General features: G+C 37.0%; 2 protein-coding genes across 2 annotated transcripts; one reads left to right on the plus strand and one right to left on the minus strand.

Annotated features, from left to right (window-relative positions):
- Positions 1-1,080: 1,080 nt before the first annotated feature.
- On the plus strand, positions 1,081-16,883 carry LOC126821527 (glutamate receptor ionotropic, kainate 3). The gene is made up of 11 exons (XM_050549974.1): positions 1,081-1,084; positions 2,945-2,968; positions 5,683-5,750; positions 7,885-8,046; positions 8,243-8,343; positions 10,212-10,299; positions 12,997-13,315; positions 13,844-13,895; positions 14,102-14,267; positions 14,571-14,836; positions 16,058-16,883. The coding sequence occupies exons 1-11, from the start codon at positions 1,081-1,083 to the stop codon at positions 16,284-16,286; spliced, it is 1,479 nt and encodes a 492-aa protein (XP_050405931.1). The 3' UTR covers positions 16,287-16,883.
- Positions 16,884-17,728: 845 nt separating this feature from the next.
- On the minus strand, positions 17,729-21,141 carry LOC130012986 (glutamate receptor ionotropic, kainate 2-like). Its single transcript, XM_056101268.1, has 4 exons — positions 20,867-21,141; positions 20,245-20,462; positions 18,893-19,158; positions 17,729-18,370 (listed from the first exon to the last, which is right to left on the minus strand). The coding sequence occupies exons 1-4, from the start codon at positions 21,129-21,131 to the stop codon at positions 18,118-18,120; spliced, it is 1,002 nt and encodes a 333-aa protein (XP_055957243.1). The 5' UTR covers positions 21,132-21,141; the 3' UTR covers positions 17,729-18,117.
- Positions 21,142-21,217: the final 76 nt, after the last annotated feature.

A 21,217-nucleotide genomic window follows, 5' to 3' on the forward strand; every position in this document is an offset into this window, starting at 1 on the left:
TGGTGGAGCAATTACTCATTAAAGGACAATATTGGTGCCAGTCATTATCACATATGTGTTAGAGCTGGTTAAACACATTCCAAATATACTTTTAACACAGAGATCATTGGTACGATAGCTGAGTAATACAGGTTTCCCGTATCGGAAGTGACGAACGCCAAAGGAAAACACGAGTCACCGCTCTATATAACTGACTGAAGCGACGAGTGATAACAGATACACGGCCGAATTTCTACTCACTAATAATTCCTTCGAAGACCAAAAGTTGTTGTGTGAGACTGCGAGAGGATATCTGACAATTCATAAAAAGAATTGACTGCCACTAGATAAGAGAACACGTAATAAAAACAGAAAAGTCCGTGCATTACCATGTTTTTATAAGGTATAGAATGAATATAAACAAGGAAATGTACGGACTATTTCTATTTTTCTCGTCTTCTCTTATCTAATGACATTCAATTACTTTATTGAATTGTCAGATATCCTCTTACAGTCCCATATAACAACTTTTGGTCTTGGAAGGAATTATCACTCGTCACATCAGTCAGTTATATAAAGCAGCGACTCGTGTTTTCCTTTGGCGTTCGTCACTTCCGATACGGGAAACCTGTATTACTCAGCTATCGTAGCAATGATCTCTGTGTTAAAAATATATTTGGAATGTGTTTAACCAGCTCTAACACATATATTGTCCTTTAAGACAAAAATCAAAAACGTCCATGTTCACTTTTGACGGTGTATCTCTTTGCGAGTGAAGTGGAGCCGTCAGATAAGCCGCCCATGTGAACTGTTTATGTGCATGTGTAGGCAATTGGCCTGTTATTAACATACACTGGTTACCTCTAATAAAACAGCAGTGCATTTCAGCAGTTTTGTATTGTTTCTGAATATCCCCTACTTTTTTGAAGAGTATATATTATTTATATAGCAGTTCTTACCACTGATCAAGAAGAACCATTAACGCAACAAGTTTCACCGCCAACTGTTTTAAATTCAACTGAAAACCTTCCTAATCAAGTCACTAATGTAGTTGTACAGTGGATCCCTGTAATGAAGACCAACTATTTCAATTTACTCACTATGGGTAAGAACGTGTGTAATTATTCCCGAAAAACAAAACTATTTACTTAATTGTCAGGCACAAAATCAATGATATGTAGGCTGGCTCGCTAGCCTGGAGGTCGGGTGTTCGATCCCTGCATTGGCCGAGAAAGTTCATCCAGATTTACCGGCGTGGTTCCCCCTTGTCAGTGATGCAGGACGGAGGGCCTGACAAGGACAGCTGTCTAGTCCTTCGGATGAGACGAAAAACCGAGGTCCCGTGTATACATTTGAATGTACGTGAAAGATCCCTTGGCAGATGGAATTCCATATAAGAGTAGGCGATAGTGCCGCTGCCCGGGCAAAATTTCTCTTATAGCACACTGTATGGCGTATGCCCGTCTTCATTAGCCCAGTTTAGGAGCAGAACAGTGCGACGTTAAACCCCATTTCATTTCATTTCAATGATACGTCGATTTCCCATGTGTTATAATAAATAACAAGTTTAACATGTTACAAGTGTAATTGTAAAGCTTAATTTTTGCCATGTTCCTGAAGCAACGACCGCGAGTTTTACAATATCTAGGCGTTGCTAGACTAGTCTGACATTCCCGAACTTGCCCCCACATTGGACGAACCTTGAACTTTGCAACTCGATTATGACAGGTAAACATTTTAGCTGTAAAGCGCGAGACTTGGTATTCATGATGATATTTTCTATCGAGGAATGTAAGAGTTCCCCAGCTGGGTCAGGAATCAATCGAAATTAATGACGATAATATATGCAGGGTATTACGTGAAGGGCTTGATAAGATGTACGAAGTTAAAGCGAGATCAAGCCTTCTAATAATAAACAGACAGCTTTATTGACAATATCCAAAAGACGTCGCGTCGCATAATTGATCTGTTCCATTAAGATTTACAATTATGTATAGTAGTCATTGAATGGTATAAAACATAACCCGGCGTCTTTGCACAAATCTGCATACAAAATAAACAAATTATTTACGTTAAAATTATATTTTATATTAATCGGGATATCTTGCTTTCGTGTGCTGATTTCATTTTGTGTTTCAGTTAAGAACTTTAACAACACATCCGATATTATTTTCATCACAGAAGAACTGCGTTATCTTCTTCCTCAAGATTTTGCCGAATTTGAAGTAATCTGGTTTCCGTACAGAAAAGTTTCGTTATTATGTGAAGTACCGATGAGTAATGAAGAATATAGGGGAGACTTTATACCGTGTACATCTGATGATGAGATGAAGAATCAAGAATCTCGTTTAGTAGTAGATATTGTTAAGAAGTTAAAGTGGGAGACTGTCCTGATTATTTACGATAAAAAGACAGGTATCTACAATAACAAAAACATGGGGTGGGGCGATGATCGTTGCAGGTGTAATTTTATTTCGAAAGTTAAAATCATTATTGATTTGACTATCGCGGTGTTTTATATTTTCGTACTTTTTTAATACTTGATATCTTCTTTGATTTATCAATTGGAACTGACATGTTTTAATACTAAAAACCCTTACTTGCTACCTGAGACATTTACTGTTGTTTAAATCTTGCTGAACTTTCAAAATCGTGAAATCCTGATTTGTCAATCCATGTTGATATTTCACAATAATGGCCCCAGGCGTGACCTTCGACTCAAACAACTCTGATCTGTACTAAGTGGGGGCCATAGAAAGTGAAAAAGAAAAGGAGCGAAATTTTTGTAAATTATTGCTTATTGATTTGTAAATTGATGCTAACTTACTTTCAAACATAATATTCTAATTGATTTGGTTTACTTTTAAATATAAATTCCTTCTTGATTCATACAATAGGTGTTGACTTACTTATTGATTTATACAATAGGTGTTGACTTACTTATTGATTAATACAAAAGGTGTAGACTGCTTATTAATTTATACAATAGGTGTTGATTTACTTATTAATTTATTTTTTAAGCCTTTGTCAATCGGCGATGGTTCTTTTTCGGTACCCTTTTATTTATTTATTTGTGAATCAACGTTATTACTACAATGTGGATGTGTCACATTGTCGACTTCATACAGACTGTTCATTAAATTATTTTAAAAGCGCTTGAAACTCCCCCAATCAGATCGACATATGATGCGACGATTACCTGTATTTAGACACAATCTGCCGTCACATTTACTCCCTGAAATCGTTACCAATACTTTGTCTAAACCTTTTTTTCTCTTTTCAGAATCTAGTGTTAATTCTATAGTAAATAGTTTATCGTCTGATGATGTCCAGATATGGTTATATACGGATGACAAGAGTGTGTATACATATAATACATACCCTGGTCTATATCAGGTCTACCAAAAGAGGGGAGGGAAAAATTTAAATGTGATCGTTCTGTGTTCAGTCGATTGTACTCATAGACTCATACAAGAGGTATGTTTTTTTAAATGGCGTGACAAATAAAAACGCCCGCCTTATAGTTATAGTGTCATAAAAGTTTCGTTTCACAGAAGGAATATACAATTTTGTAATCTCATTTAATCTCGACCAACAGGTCTCTTGGAATTGGATATTTTGAAAATAGGCCCATCACATGCTCAAAGGGGTAATTTATGTTAAACGACAACGTATTTAAAGGAACGTTGATATATTTCAATGGGTATGTAAGCGATTGTATGTATGCTAATCAAATGCGAACATGTAGAGAAATAGCCACAATTGTTTGCTTGTTTCTAAACATGTGTTTGAACAATTTGCTATGCTACCATGTACTGTCTTTTCTCTTGTACCACCTGACAATTCTCGCAAGTATTTGGATTAGGTATTTGTATAGTAAACAGCAAAAAAAACAAAAAAAAACGTCACTACGATTTGAAAATCAGAGAGGCACTTTAATCAAATCATTCTAGAAAACGACTTACTAAACGGATCAAAGCAAATTTTTGTGACCAGTATGTTGACACATTAGTGATTAATTCATCACAATTCCAAGACATTACGAGACGGTTTAGAGTCTGTACACAGTCTATACATCAGTATCTGGTGTGTCCATCGCGAGTGTCAATAACAGCAGCGCAGCGTCTGTACGTGGATTGGACCAGACGATTGATGAACGCCATTGGCACCCACACTCTCAGAAAAGCTTGGCGCAATCCATCGGCTGTGTTTGGTCCCGGTACGACGTTATTAAGTCTCCTCTGAATTTCATCAATCGGGTTTAAGCCCGGACTAAGGGTTGGCCAGTGCATAACCTTGACACCTTTCTGCTGTAGAAAAGCCCGGGTAACTCTGGCGGTGTGGGCACGGGCGTTGTCATGCTGGAAAACGTTGTTAAGATGACGTACGAAATGTGGTATGACGTGGGGTCTGAGAGCTTGATCGATGCTGCTGTGATGCCGCTTCCTCTCCCAGGACCAAGATTTTGGAACACCACAGGACCCACTCTCGAGTTCAGGCTGATTCCACCCCAAACCATTATGCTTGGACCTCCCCATGAGTCTCTTTCCATGACACATTGTTCAGAATAACGCTGGTCACGTCGACGCCATATTCTGGTCCTGTGAACAGAACAGTTCTCCATTGCCTGTGTCGCCAGTTCTGATGTTGTTGCGCAAACTGTAGACGTCTACGGCAATTGATGTTCTCTCTGGTGAGACGTCGGCGCACTGCATCGGTACTGACGTGCTGTCTCAGATGCCTGTGTGAAGGGATTCTGCACGTGCTGTCGCACAACATCCGTGGTGTTGGTGGCCCGAAAGCGTTGCTGAAGCCTCTAGATGGTCCGAGCATTGACCTGGAAGTAATTGGCAACAGCATGGGCAATGTGGCCAGCGTCGAGTCTTCCAAGCGCCTGGTTCCTCTGAGCTGTCGTGAGTTGTGTCCTGCTGCTGACGTTGTAGTGTGAATGATTCAACCAGGTATGGGGGTGCATTTTATAGGTCTGGTCCCGGTGAACATCTCGTGCAGCAGGAGTTACATGAAAATCGTGGAGAACACATTACCATCTCCGAAGTCAGGTTGCGTTTTTGAGAACATTTTCTGGGTTCAATTCTGTATTTGAGAAGGAACCTTATTGCTTACAAATAAACACTGAAAACATTTGGCAAGTTTTATGCAATGCGTCTATTCGGAGTAACATACCAACCCGACGTTTCTTTTGCTGCTTAGTATATTTATGTTAATTTGTTTTGTGGAATCAAAATCTGTCTTCATTAAAATATTTACGTCCTTAAGTAACCTCAGTAATCAGTAAACAATCCCACTTTAATTTAATCTTTCCACATAAAAATATAATCGTATAAAGTGTATTACACCAGTAATAACAAACCAAATCAACTTAGATCAAGGACCTAAATCAAAGCGATTTGCTCCTGTAGTCCATTCAATTAAAGCATAGATCCAAATTTTTATCGTATATTTATGTATTTCCAGTGACACTGTCGCGCAAAACTACTCACAACAAAATTTGAACTATAAAAAGCGGAAAGAAATATAATATTTGTTGTACCCACATTGCTTTGTAAAGAAATGTTATTATGCTTGTTTAGGCGAATGAATTTGACAATCACCATGGTAACACGACAGCGTTGAAACTGTGGTCTAAATGGTTGATATTACAGTCTAATGTTAACAAAACCTTTATAGAAAGAAAGGGTATAGATATAGATAACATAGCAGTGGTATTTGATCCTAGAAACAGAACCTGTCCTAAAACGAACATAAAACAGGTAAGTGCTTAGTATTCTCCAAATTTCATAATCCATTAGAAAAGATAAAATCAACGAAGAGTGAACTGTAACTGGTTTCCTTCTAACTTTAGATTATAACTTGAACAAACAACTAAGTGTATTCTGTTTGGACATCCGTTATTCGCATCTAATCAATCCATTACAGATATGTGGTTTTTGAGAATCGGAGCTGTAAACTATCTGACATATTCGTCGTTTGTCATTTTCAAATAACTTTTGATATTTATTACGTCAAATGAAATCACACCACTCTGTTTGAATGGCTGTCATTAGATATACATACTATTGTTAATATTTTTCATTTATTACAGGGTTAATAAACAGTTTTTGAAGTTTTCTTTATCGTTAGAAACAACATACATTTTAGTCAACAATAAGTTTTTGGGATCCAATGAGTGACGTAATTAATCTCTAAAGAACACATCTATAAGTGACTGATATTTGTAATCCAGTCAAATCACAATTATTATAATTTTTGAAAAACAGTCCTGGTCACCAGACCTGGGCCCTTCCCAGTTATACTCTCCCTACGTGAATACACTGTGTTCCATACATGAACTTATGAAGCCATGTTTTGTTTCAGGATATAATCAAGATATTATATGACCTGTACGAAAGGAGTTCAACAGACAACTGTTCAACACTATTAACTAATGTAACACAATTAAAAAAACATGTATTGAACGTAAGTTTTACAATATTAATGATTAAATAAACAATACTTTGTCTTGTCTTGTGAGCTTTAAAGATAAACAATGTACTAATGTATCAATATTACGCTTACTATAGCCCACCATTTTGTTTTTGCCTACCACTTTCCAATCTGATTTATATATCGTTTCGATTTTCAACTTTCGATCGTTACCGGTATTACCCCACATTGATCAGCAGTGATTTTTTTCTAAACCGTTACAATCACTTCGGCTCACGATATAATTACAATCACTGCGGGTTAATTAGCTCGCGATATATTTTTTTCTTTACGCAAATTAAATTCTAGAACATTTTTTGAAGTATTAGAAAAGTAGATAACGGTGTTTAAAGTATATCTGGATAAAGATATATTTCTTATTTAGTGTAAATGGGTATATAAAATGTGCCGTTCTGCCCGGTCCAGTTTACGCCACGACATCTTTTGTAAACAATGCATGCGCCATTGAGCCAATGATCGACGATTTGTGATGTGACGTCACACGTAGTAGACGTCACTTATAAAGGTCAGTTATCTGATACAGAGGTATATTAAGGCTTTCGCAATACCTCTGTGAAACAGATTGCTATTAACAATAGATAATTTCCGGTAATTTTCGGTGTTTTTGAAAATCATCATGAAGTCGGAACGGTTAAACATACATTATGCAAGAGCTAAATCTGCCTATTGTAGGTTTTTCTTTAGGCCTGAAATGTTATATAAACTATTAATTAGACATTAATTAACGTATCCAGACCATAATCAACTCTCGATGTCAACGCTAACCTGCGATAATTGTTGGATTATGATCCGATTTGCTGCATAACTTTCCTTCTCGATTTAACGATTAAATGGATAATCGTACCGACTTTAGTAATGATGACCGAGGCTATGCGGAACTATCGATCGCTTATTTCTTGGTTCATAGTGGATCAATTTGACTGAATTTTTTTAGCAAATTGGCTTTACATTATCTAGTTCTTAACTATTATAGTGAGAACTGCCAACTCGTTATCTAATCTCCCATAATGTATCTTTAACTGAGAAAGTAATTTATTAAGATTTAGGACTGGATTATCCTGGAGGGATGCGGTCCATCTACAGATGAAACGTTGTTTATTGTCTTTACTACGCGTTAGATAACGGTTTTATTAATACACTGTTAGATCGAAGGTCGCCTCCCCCCACCCCCAGTTGATCAGTTAATCCCTCACATCAGCCAGAATGCGGGTTATTTAACAACGCTTCCGGATCCTGTGTAGTGAAGGCAAGTAAAACGGAATTTTGAACTACAAAAACAAAGCGACCGAGATAGGACCTGAGTTTTTATGAGATTACCGTAATATGTGAGCTGTTGGTTCTCTTTTGCTAAGCTCAGTTATACTGATGTTTTTAAATTGTTTTGTGTTTTATTCTCTATAGGTATTTAATAACACACCATCAGTTTCACAAAGCCCTACTTTATCAACTTTACTATGGAGAACATATACCAGAGAATTATCCGAGGTCTTTACTGTTGATAATCTTTTTCCTAATTATAATTTCAACTTCAACAATAGAATGTTCGTAGTGTCTACGATGGAGGTAAGACATTAAACGTTTAAAACCTTCGCCCCACCCCTTCACCTGTTACTTATAATCATTGTTGTTCCAAATTATATTGATTTCTTCATTCCAAAATATGCGATGTAAATTATTTTATTAAAACATGTTCAGTCACAATCCTCGATTTCCTTTACCTTAATAAATCTAACCATGTTGAAATTATTTATAATTGCAGTGGTGGCCATTTATTATAAAAGAAAGGCGTGGTAATAAAACTACATACAGTGGTATATGTTATGATTTATTAAAGGAGTTATCCACAAGTCTCAACTTCAGGTACTGACTTATTGACTAACTTAACATAACAAAATATATGCCTTTGATCTCTTCGACCACCTAAAGAACCACTGTGGAGGCCTTTGGGTCACTCACCAGAAGGTCAAGGGTTCGATCCCGGTGTTGGCCAAGAAAGTCCCCTCCCCGACCTCCCCCACCCCCTAGATTTTTCAGTGTGGTTTGACCTTCTCTGTGGTGCAGGGCGGATGGCCTGTCAAAGAACAACGTCTGGTCGTTCGAATGGGACAAAAATTCAAGGTTCCGTGTTAAATAACTCTTAACGGTTTCAATTCTCTGGCGTTATCCTCCCTTTCATCTCATTTTAGTTTACATAACCGTATGTATATGGCTACATTTGTTGCTGAAAACAACTTGTCTTAATGGCTATGAATCTGAAACATTATTTAATTTCAAACCATAAAATGTCATTACTATTGTAGCAGTCACTTAGAAATATCGGAAATGTGTGTGTAGCAAATAGGCAACGCTACACTCTATAGCAATATGTCTACCATTCTGGTCATTGACTATTTTCAAACTAACGATGCGTCCAATTTCTCACGGCTTAATCCACGCTAATATGTTCTCGGGTTGTTTAACACCAAAATACCAACGCTGATAAATAATATCCCGTCTCAGATTCATCAATAAATATTCGCGGACAACAAAATGGTAGTGAGCTTATTGAGGAGACGACCGCTGTCAAGATTGGTCGCATTATTTCTGTTACGTCTTTTTTGTATTCCTGATTGTTTTCAAATTTGAGTGATGTCTGTGTCACTACAGGCCCGGGACTGTACAGGGCAGTGGACGCTTACGGCTGGCCCCCGGATCCATTCACTTGATTTGATATTTGTTTATTTGGTGCAATGTCTATTTTCTGTTTTGTTCGCAGGTTTATCTTGTATATTTTTGTTTTACGTGTAGGGCGGTCCTCCTGCACTTACTAATAGAGAGCAGCACACATCTACCATATTTTAATTCAATATATCTAAATCGCTAATATTTGAGACCTAGAAATTGACCCAAATGGGTCGCAACGCATATAAGAATGTAATCTGATTGTATATAAACTGATTTTGCATTCAATTGTTTCCGTTTTGACTCTAATTTCAAATCAGTTATGTCCAGCGAAATACGGCATGAGTCTCAGCCGAATAGCATTTTCTAGCGTCTGGTTATTCCAGTCTATCGCGCATGCTCTGCAGATAAGATATGGCGTCACCGTTTGACAGGAGTTGTGGAATATGTCTAGCCTCGTTCTTTCTGGTCACTTGTTGAAAATGACGCTGAAACGCACTGAGGTGCGTGTTTCGTGTACCAATGGTAAAATGTTTATTTTGTCTTAAATATTGGATATCAGAAGCCTACCTTTTCCTGGTAAGATCACAACATCAATGTTGATTTGAATTGACAAATAATTCGTATGTTCAACGTGTAAGACTTGATATTGAGTTAGAGACTTAGCTACTTTAAGTATTTCTTTCTTATATTATGTGTTGTGGGCGTACTAATAATTTTTAATGTATTGTTATCTGCATACATTTTGTTACACTAGTAGCACCGAGGTAACATGTCTTTAAATATATACAAAAGTCAAATAAAGGTCAAATCTGCAGATATCAGAAAGAAAAATGTGATATTCTACTGATGTCAAACCGACTGGAGTACAGTGTTAAAAGAAGCCTTTTGTATCATTGGTGTGGAAAAATTTGTTGAAAATGTGATTATACAAAGCCACACGGTATGATCCATGCTCCCTGTGCATGACAAACAAACGCCCTTTTTTAATACTACGATGTGTATCATGAGTAAATAATTACTTAATAAAATATAATAACTTCATTTCTCTTTTTTTTTCTATGCAGTTTTCAGTTAATTGAACCACCAGATCAAGAATGGGGTATTATGAAGGACGGAAGATGGACTGGTTTGATTGGACAGTTGGCAAGATCGGTAAAATATTTTCCATAGGTTATGAAGGCATATTGAATATGGAAGTACTTAGACGGTGGTTCTAGTCCCAGTAGTGTCAGTAGAATATCGTTAAGTGCGATGCAGTCTGTTATGGAAGGATAACGTTGCCAATATTATTTCAATGTTCAACTGCATATGTTAGCAGTTCAAAATACGTATTTTAGTTTTACAATTTGCAATTTCTATTGCTCCACAATACCATTGTCACAGTGTTGAAATACAAAATACACTTTTCAATATTAAAAAACAGTATAATAGTTATTTTGCACATTACACTTCTCCATTCTGGATTTTTGCATAATAAACAAAATGCTTAATAGAACTTGGCAAAGTAGAACATATACCTTATATTGGATCTACGACGAAGCTTATTTGCATACGGAAAAAGGTCCGGATTTGGACGGAAATGAATAATTTACGCGATCAATCTACAAGGTCAATGGCACACTGATCAGCAGGCCGCGACAATCACCGATAAGGATGACATCGATGCGACTTAATGAGCCACAAATATTAACTTTTTTCCTCCGACAAATTAAATTCTAAAACACTTTTTTTTTATGTATTAGAAAAATAAATAAAGATGTTTGGCGTATTTGTAGGTAAATTTATTTCCTATTTAGTGTAAATGGGTATTAAAATGAGTAAAAGACCCCATTCCGCCTGAACTAGTAACGTCTTATGTAAACAATGCACGCGCCATTGAGCCAATGATTGACGCCGCGTGATGAGACGTCACGCGTTGAAGGTAGTCAGCTTTTACAGACATATTAGAAGACTTTCGTAATCCTCTGTGAAACAGATTGGGTCAATGGGCAGAGATCAAGCTGGTATACAATAAATCACCACACAAAAGTCGGCTTAACATGCAATAAGAGCGAATCAAGCTAACATGCAAAAAGGGATTCGCTGGATGACCATGACTTCTGTGAAAGCATGCGCTGGATATGGCTAATCCGAGCCTTCGATAAGCCCCGCATTTTTACTTCATAACGCCCCCAAACCCCCTTCACTTCAACATTAATCTTTTTATCTTTTTTTTCAAAGTAAGTAGCTAAGTGGGTAAGACGCTGGCTCGCTAGCCTGTAGGTCGCGTGTCCGATCCCTGCATTGGCAGAGAAAAAATATCGGAATTTTCCGACGTGGTTTCACCTTGTCAGTGGTGCAAGAAAGAGGGCTTGACAAGGACAGCTGTCTAGTCGTTCGGATGTGACAAAAAAACGAGGTCCCGTGTATACATTATCGTGCACATAAAAGATCCCGTGGCAGTTGGAATTTGATATAAGAGTAGACCATAGTGCCGCTGAACGGGAAAAATTCCCCTCGTAGCACACTGTATGGCGTATGCGCGTCTTCATTAGCCCGGTCGAAGCAGAACAGTAGGCCGTTAAATACAATTTCATTTCATTTCATTTTTTCAAAGTATGTAAATATTAATGTGCCAGAAAATTATTTAAATTTTTGAAAAGAAATACGTAACATGATATCTAAAATTCGTATTGAGACAGGTACATGTACGGTTACTTTAAATACCCCCCCCCCCCCACGTCATTTAATAGAGTTTCGTACCACCCGACTTCAATCGTTTTTCTTTCCCCTTATCAGTGATGCATAACGGAGGGCTTGACAAGACAAACTGTCTAATCGTTCGGATGGGACGAAAAACGAGGTCCTGTGTACACATTGGCGTCCCTTGGCAGTTGGACTTCGATACGAGAGTACTGTAGGCCGTATATAACGCCGCTGCCCTGGCACCCCCCCCCCCATAGCACACTGAATGGTGTATGCCCGTTTTAATTAGCCCAGTCGGACCAGAACATTTGATTGATCGTTTTCCGAAGGTCTGTAAATATGAGTACCAGTCCCCTCTACTGACCTTGACCTTGTAGATTGGTCGCGTAAATTATCAATTTCCGTCCTAGTCAGGACATTTTTCCGTATGCAAATGAGCTTCGTCGTAGATCCTATATAAGGTATATGTTCTAATATGCTAAGTTCTATTATGCATTTGTATATTATGCACAATGGAGAAGAGTAATGTGCAAAACAACTATTATAACTAGTGTGATAATCTGCCAGTCGCTAAAATTAATGTTTCTGAAATTAATAACTTTAAGATTAACTGGCTAGTAAGTATAAGTTAACCTGCCATCATTTTGCAGGTCGGCATTCGGTAACGATGTTAATTTCATCCATGGTTTTCTTTATTATTATAATGTTATTTATTATATCGTTTAATCCCTTATGGGTTGTTAATCTATTGACATGTCAATTTGATTATAATATTGTTTATTTTAATCTTATTATTCTATTTTCTACCACAGTTGTGCATTGATCGACGCATTGATCAATATGTCACTAGTCCGGATCCCTTACTATGTGCAATACTATGTTATGAAGATATGTTTTTCCCCGGTATATTTAAGTATTAGAGAGTAATGTTATCCCAAGTCTGTTATTTCCGAAGAAAAGTTACGTTTAGAAAAAAACCCTCTTAATATGGACGCGGGGTCAGCAATGACTGTTCGTACGTGATAGACACATCCAGGAATCCTGTCTGGCTTGCAAATCCGTCACTGCTTTTGGGGTTCATTTTACATAGAAATCAGACATTAATAGCTGTTGTATTACTGTTTCAATGTCTATGATATAACGATTTTTCTAATATATTTACAGGAAGTCGACCTTGTTGTGGCAGCCATCACAGTCTCTAACGCCAGAGAAACTGTTATGGATTTTAGTTTTCCATATTTCTATGACTCTACTGGCATTTTCTTAAGGAAACCAGACGCGGGCTTACAAAAATGGTATACTTTATTAGCTCCGTTTACATGGCAGGTGTTATTGTGTATATGTGGTGTTCTAGTTTTTACCAGCGTGTTTCTATACCTTATAGAAAGACTCAATCCATATTATGAAAGGAAAAACCAGATGAGAAAACGGTTTCAATTAGATAGCGCATTATGGTATCTTTTAGGTGCTTTATTGGCACACGGTAAGTTAGGGATATGTTTTCTTGATACACCCAAATGTTTATTTATGGGATGTGTTTATTTCACCAAAAAAAACATTTTCCTTTGTAAAACTATTAAATGTTTTGGCTGTTATACAACAGCACAAGTGGGAATTAAAACAAATCATATTGATGTTGCGTAATCAAGGAGAAGGCGATTGAAAATACACAAAAATCAAAATATTCCTGATTTTAAAGACTCCGTAATTTGATCGGCTAAACGAAAATGGGATTACTTTGAAATCCGGATTAGAATTCACGAACTAACATGGTTAAAGGTTTCAGCCACTTCCAGTCTGACTTTTGAATCCTTTTTTTTTATTTTATTGTTTCTCGTGTTTCGAATTAAAACAAAGAAGTGGTTTGAAATACAACCGGTGCCACTTTTTAACAATATGTTATAATGGCTAACACGAATATGGTCCTTTAGGTAGTTCCTAATATATAGCAAACCTTTCCTTAGTGTTATGTAACCAAAATGTTTTTATTTACTGAAAATGTACTTAACAGGAGGCGTTCAGGTACCACCTACCTTGGCAAGTCGTGTTATTATAGGCTGTTGGTAAGTACTTAAAACGACAATATTGTTATTATATGTTTTACACAACAATAGTCTTGTATATTCTTCTTCTGACAAGAAAAGACATGACATATGTAGTTCAACAGTTACAGGCTGTAGAGCCTGACACATGCCTTTTTTTCTTTTTCATTATCCCGCTTGGTGCAGAATCGTAAGACGTTGAACCCCATTTCTTATTATATTTGCAGGTGGTTGTTTTGTATCGTATCAACAGCAACTTACAGTGGTAACCTTATAGCTTTTCTAACAGTAACTAAAGATAAACTTCCTTTCGAGACATTGGAAGGGATGTTACAACAAGACACGTATAAATGGGGCATTATGGGTGGAAGTGTTGCAGAAACCTTGTTTCAGGTAGGATTCATGGGTAGGAAATTCTGTCTTATATAATATGGCATTGGTACATAAAAATAGCAAGACCGTTTCTAAATGGTAATGTATTATGTTAAGTATAGAATGGCAGTCGGGAAACGATTGAATGAAATCGAATCTCACGTCTTTGATAACACATGATAACCTCAATATAATATATTGAATATTAAGTACCTTGGTGATCCCACCTGGTGGCGCTTATATAAGGTTGTGACCTTCCAGTACTATGTGCATTGTTAATACAGCATTTTTGATTATATAAAATCTTTTATTTATATTTTGTAGAATTCATCTATAGATACTTACCAGCATATTTGGAGGAAATTGCTTGAATTCTACCGATATGACCCGGATGTTCTTGATCCAAGCCAGACAAGCCATCTACAGAAAGTGTTACAGGGCGACTACGCAGTAATTACTGATAGATCTGTTCTCGCCGCTTGGTCAAAATACGCCTGTAATATCAGTCTGTTACCAGAAAAATTCTTTCCTAATCATTACGCCCTTGGTCTTCCTAACAATTCTCCATACTTAGACATGTTCACTAGTCAGTAAGTACGAATTTATTCGATTGAATCTATTGTAAGCAAGATGTCGATAGTTCAACTCTCTTCACATATTCAACCACGTCTGCATAGTCATACTTCATGTTAAATTCACCTTAAATTAATGTTTACATGGTTTAGAAATGGGCATCAGTTGAACGCCAATTGCCTACTGACATTTTGGAGATGAACCGTTTATTTAGTATTAAACGACTGGGCGATATTTATAGCATTTTTCGCCCCGTCAACTGTGCATGTGTGGTAATAAACCTTCGGGCGATTTTTATAGACTTTTTGAATATATATTATTGGTTTCAAATACTGAAAATCCGGAGTAGCTAGTTTCGATTAAAATACATTAATTGTTTATCCATATAACTAATGTGTTTAGTTTTATGTGTTCAGTTACTAAATGACATTTAAAAAGTAACTGCTATCGCTGAAGCCGCGGTGGCTCAGTGGGAAGGGCACTGGATCATATACCAGATGTTCAGGGTTCGATCCCAGTGTTTACTGAGAAAGTTCTCCAACGTGGTTTCCCCCTTGTCAGTGGTGCTCGGGTGGGAAGAAAAACCGAGGTCCCTTGTATACGTTGGCGTAGACGTATAATAACCCTTGACAATTGTAATTCGAAATAAGAATAGGCCGTAGCGCATTATGTGGAGTATGCCCGTCTTCATAAGCCTGGCCGGTGCAGAAAACAGGACGTTAAACCTCATTTCATGTCTGCTATACCGTTGTTATTTGACTTACTAATAGCTGTTTTATATTAAGCAGGGGATCACGTGGCTAAGTGGGTAAGACGCTGGCTCGCTAGCCTGGAGGTCGGGTGTTCGATCCCTGCATTGGCCGAGAAAATTCATCCCGATTTTCCGGCGTGGTTTCCCCTTCTCAGTGATGCAGGACGGAGGGCCTGACAAGGACAGCTGTCTAGTCGTTCGGATGGGACGAAAAACCGAGGTCCCGTGTACAAATTGGCGTGTACGTAAAAGATCCCTTGGCAGTTGGAATTCGATATAAGAGGAGGCCGTAGGGCCGCTGCCCGGGCAAAATTTCCCTCATAACACACTGTATGGCGTATGCCCGTCTTTATTAGCCCAGGTTAGGAGCAGAACAGTAGGCCGTTAAACTTCATTTCATTTCATTTTTATTTATATTAAGCAGAATTACTTAAAGTAACAAGTTTCATACCCACATAACTTCCACAATACTTTATTTGTTTTACAGAATGATTCAGATATATGAAAGCGGTCTTTTACAAATATGGAAACAAAGATGGTGGCCTAAAACCAGCTATTGTGCGGGAAGTCTTCAGACACATGCAGACGCTGTGGACTTGTTGTCATTACAAAGTGCGTTCTACATCATTGCTATAGGTTTATTTCTAGCTCTGTGTGTACTGGTATGCGAAGTGATTCGTGTTAGGTACAAATGCTGTATTGGTGGAATTCATTAAATCGAAAGCGTGAGTGAACTTGGAGGAAACGAAGAGTAGTTAAATTCATGATTAATGGTGTGTCCTCGACATAAGGTTTACTCTTACATGTAGTTCGAAATTTAGATCTAACCAAAAAATGCTTATTTTGTGTTCCTTCACTCCAACTTATCGACACACACTATAACTATGAAATTGAAAGATATAAACGGAAAGACTGGTCCATCCCACCGTGGGAATGTTGTCTACACAGCACATCAGCTCCTTAAACTGTGTTGCATAGATTACAGTACCGTGGCGTTAGAGGTTTCATCAACCCGATTATCTTTTGGATGATCGGTTATATCAAATCAACGATCCATATTTCATGTAGTGTTATTGTTGGTTGTAAATCATCGGCAAGTTTTTTTCTCATCGGGGTTCCTAATTTAAGAAGAAATGTCATCGTTGTGAATTTCATTAAGTTGGCGTAAAAAGCAAAACAATAACTGGGATTGAATTAACATTTTTATTGAAATACATCAAATTTGTACAAATTAATAAATAATCATGTTTCATTATTAGCACAAAGTTCTTATTCTCTCCAAAGAGAATAGAAAGAAAACAGCCGTTTTAGCATTTGCAGAATGGATCACCATAATTGTTTTTTCTTATTTAACAGTAAGTAGTTTGTCGGGTGTAGCATTCCATAATTTCTTGATATTCCAATTCTGTCTCACAACACACAATAATTGATTAGACGAAGGCTATAAGCCAAATTATTCGAGGGGACATTTCATCAAAAAAATATTGTTGCGGTTTTGACAACCTATGTTTGAAATTAGCACATTATTTGAAATTAACACATTAAAATCTTGCTTGGTTTTGACAATTCATATTTAAATAAACCCATTACTTGATTTTGACAATTCATATTTCAAATAAACACATTACTTGGGATTTGACAATTCATATTTTAAATAAACACATTACTTGGGTTTTGACAATTCATATTTCAAATAAACACATTACGTTGTTTAATACAATATCAATAACTTTTACGTTTATAATAAAATAAATACCTACACCAATGCGTAGTGCAAATATCCCTGAATAAACATCTGACTAGCCAATAATGTTAATAGTATTACATAATAGATATATAAGTTAGTCCGAATTATCTGACCTTTTTACTGTTATCCTCTGGCGGCTTGTAGAAAACTCTGGTAGTTTTGTAAAGCCTGGGAAGAGTCACACATTTCGGACTAATGTATAAGCACACATTGCATCGGAATAATGATGGTGGCGTCCCAAACACCAAATATAAAATACTATTTACAAAAATACTTGAGCAAAAATAATAGCTGATTTGTTTTATTCGTTAAGTGTTAGTATACTCTGCTTCCTTATACGCCATCCGCCATGGTACATAACAGCTACCAGGCCCTACTTCCCGTTGAAGGGAGTTTGGGGTAACTCTATAAAACATTTCCGGTGAAAGTGCACAAACCTGATAAATGGTATTGACAGTCATAAATGACACTTGATAGCATTGTCAGGATGTAGCAACTATCCATTCGTCTTCTGAATTTTAAAGATCTTTTAAGTACATTCTACATGTAGTTATGGAGAAAGAAATGACTAATATTATTGTTTGATAATGGGAGATGGTTTAAGCATCATTCACATTTGAAAAACAAAATCGTTAGAGAGACAATTAGTTATTGAAAGTATGTTATGTATTATGAAGATTGGTAAGCATGAAAGTGGACATCATTTCACAATATAAAAATATACAAACAAAAAAGATTCTTCCCTCCCGTATCAGATTTTTTGTAATGAATGTTTGGGAAACTAAATGTTTTGTATAGCCTTAATGTTGCTTTTCGCCTTCTCCAAGATGTGTAGGTTTTTGATTCTTCATAATGCATCTTCTGACGAACTCAATGCCCAGAGTAACGAAAGCTAGAAACAACCCAATACATAGGACATAGAAAGCACTCTGTAAGGACAGCAGATCAATGGCTTCAGTTTCTGCAGTCAAGGATCCCTTACAAAACTTTGTTTTGGGCCACCAGTTCTGCTGCCAAACTTGTAAAAGTCCACTTTCATAGATCTTTATCATCCTAAAGAATAAAAACATTTAACGTTTAACATATAACTAAGTTGCTGGGGGGGGGGGATATGTATACACGGCTACAAAAATGATAGTCAAAGTCACATGAACACCAGGTACCACAAGTACTTTGATTTGAACACTGATACGAATAGATTGTGCCAGGGATATTTACGCATTTGATTTCACAAAAGGAGTGCATTCGATTCACATATTCCCGATATTGGCCACGGCTTTCCTAAGTTCTCCCAGGACTTCCTCGGTCCACAAACTAGGTCGCAGTCGTTCACGGTTTGAGTACTGGTTAGCCCCGATTTGCTCACCGTAGAGCCACAGGGGTCAAATACTTGGAATCTAAGACTAGTGTATAACCGAAAACACGGAAGTGGTCAAAAAACGATGAGTCGTTGTACATAACGGTAAATATTCAACACGTAATATGCTTCACTAGAGTGTTAATAAATTTTACTAAACATTACTAACTGGTTTGAGATGGGTTTGATGTAAATAAACTATATTAAACAATACTTACTGGTTTGAGATGAGGTTGGTGAAAGGCGAGTGATTTGGAAGACCAAGGGCATAGTGATTAGGGAAGAACCGTTCATTGAGTATTTCTATATCGCACTGATGTTCCGACCAGGAAAAGATCGAAGACCCATCATCGATTACAGCGTACTTGCTGGACATCATTCGATCGAAATGTGCATCAATACTTGGGTGAAGATGATTTGGGTTGTTTTCACTGAATCTTTTTATTCCTTCCCACACGTTCTGATATGTTGGTAAGTTAGAGTTCTAGAAAAGAAGCAAGATACAAAAACTTAGTAATATCCCTTTACATGTATCATTCTGAATGTAACAAGGCACTTCCAGTTATTTGCTTACAGGAGTGATACCCCAATGAACAATAGGTGGAAAAAACAAGCATACCATCATTATCATTTTTCAACGTAATGTAAAATGCTTAATGCAGCAGTCCCAGTATTTACAGGGCCCCGGACTGTCCGTTAATAAAAGTGTTTTTATTTAGGCAAATCAAGTCAAAACAGGAATAATCCCTATTCCAAAAATACTGAGCTTTCGGAAACGATCGAGGTTGTGTAACCCATTTAATTGTTCAGTTGTGTTAGTGACTTGAGAACAGGCCCTAACCTAATTAACCGACATTTTAATTCCTACATCGACGATTTTAGTCCGTAACACTGAGTATGCGTTTAGAAAATTTTAGAAGTGTTTATTTCTCTTTTATTTTCATATTGAATGAAATTTAATATGTTTATTTAGCCGTTGTGTGTATGAAAGATGTCAAACGGATGAGAGTCGAAGCATGAAATAGTACACTAAGTATTCAATATGGCAGCGCCCATGAAAGATAGGTTCACAGAAGCGGCTTTGTTTGCGAAGACAAATTTAGGAGTATCTAACCTTGTTTTGAAAGATAAACAGTTTGAAACTCTAACGGCAGTTTACAATGATGAAGACTGTATTGCAGTATTACCCATTCATTGGCACATATTAGATATCGTTTTTACCGGAGTAGCAGAAGTCGACTTGACATATTTGTTTACATAAACCACGTGCTTCGCGTATAAAAAGCACTATATATATACGTCATTGGCAGTATCAGTCGATAAGTCCCGCCCCAAAATGATCACGTGAGCGTTTTAAATGGACGTCATTTAGGGCAGTGATGTATTCTCGAGGATGAATTAGATGGATCGCTGTGTGCAGTATGCCATATATACATGAGTCATGACAATCCAGACACTTATATATCCATGAATTTGGGAATTTGTAATTCAGCAGACAGTAGGACGGTAAACCTCATTTCATTTCATTTATAATTCACCAGATATTGTTTGTTTTAATATCTGTGTTTACCTTGAATAATGTTTCCAAGAAGCTGCCTTGTAAATACCCCCAGGTATATTCGTCATTAGCTACCATCTCAGCCAAGGTACTAAAGGGGACTTCTTTCGTTGTGACAGTCAAGAAAGCAATAAGATTTCCACTATAGGTGGCGGCACAGATCATACAAAACAACCACCAGGTGGAGATAACTAGTCGTCCTGCTGCAGCTTCCGGCATGGCATTACCACCTTAAAAACCGACAATAAACAACTTCATATTAATCTGGTTACATTTATAACTTTACCAATATGAAGAATATACTTAAAGATGCATTATGTACGATATAAATAAAGATCTGATCGTTCTTGCTATAACAGTTTAGAAATAGATAATAAAAATGAATATATTGAAATTTTCAGTCAAATTACTTTATTCTGAGCGAAGTTATGAATGCTTGAAGTTCACAAGAAATAGCGCTAATAACCTCGATTGTCAAGTACCATTGCTGCGATAATATCTGCTTTTAGTTGCAATACGCAAATCAGATTGCAAACTTAATGCTTTGTACTTGATTGTAAAGAAGAAAACTATAGGAGTACATAGTAGTACACACTTTTTCTTAAATAAATGAACAAAAGAAAAAATAACTCACCGTGAGACAATAAAGCGCCATATAAATACCACATGGTGCTTTGTAAACCAACGTGTTTTCGTTTAGGATACATCTTTTCGTAAAATGGGTTGAATCGTTCTATCCCATACAGTAGGAAGCCCACGAATATAACAGCACAGAATATACACAATAACACCTGCCAGGTAAATGGAGCCAGCAGGGTGTACCATTTATCAGCATTGGGATCCGGTTTACGGAAAAACACGACCGAATAACCGAAGTAATAGGGAAATGTAAAGTCCATGACAGCTTCTCTCTCGTTAGAAACTGTTACAGCTGCTAAGATCATATCCGCTTCCTGTAAAATAAAAAAGCAAATGATTTGTGTTT

The sequence above is a fragment of the Patella vulgata genome, chromosome 5 (genome assembly GCF_932274485.2).
Source record: "Patella vulgata chromosome 5, xgPatVulg1.2, whole genome shotgun sequence".
Taxonomy (NCBI): Eukaryota; Metazoa; Mollusca; class Gastropoda; family Patellidae; genus Patella; species Patella vulgata.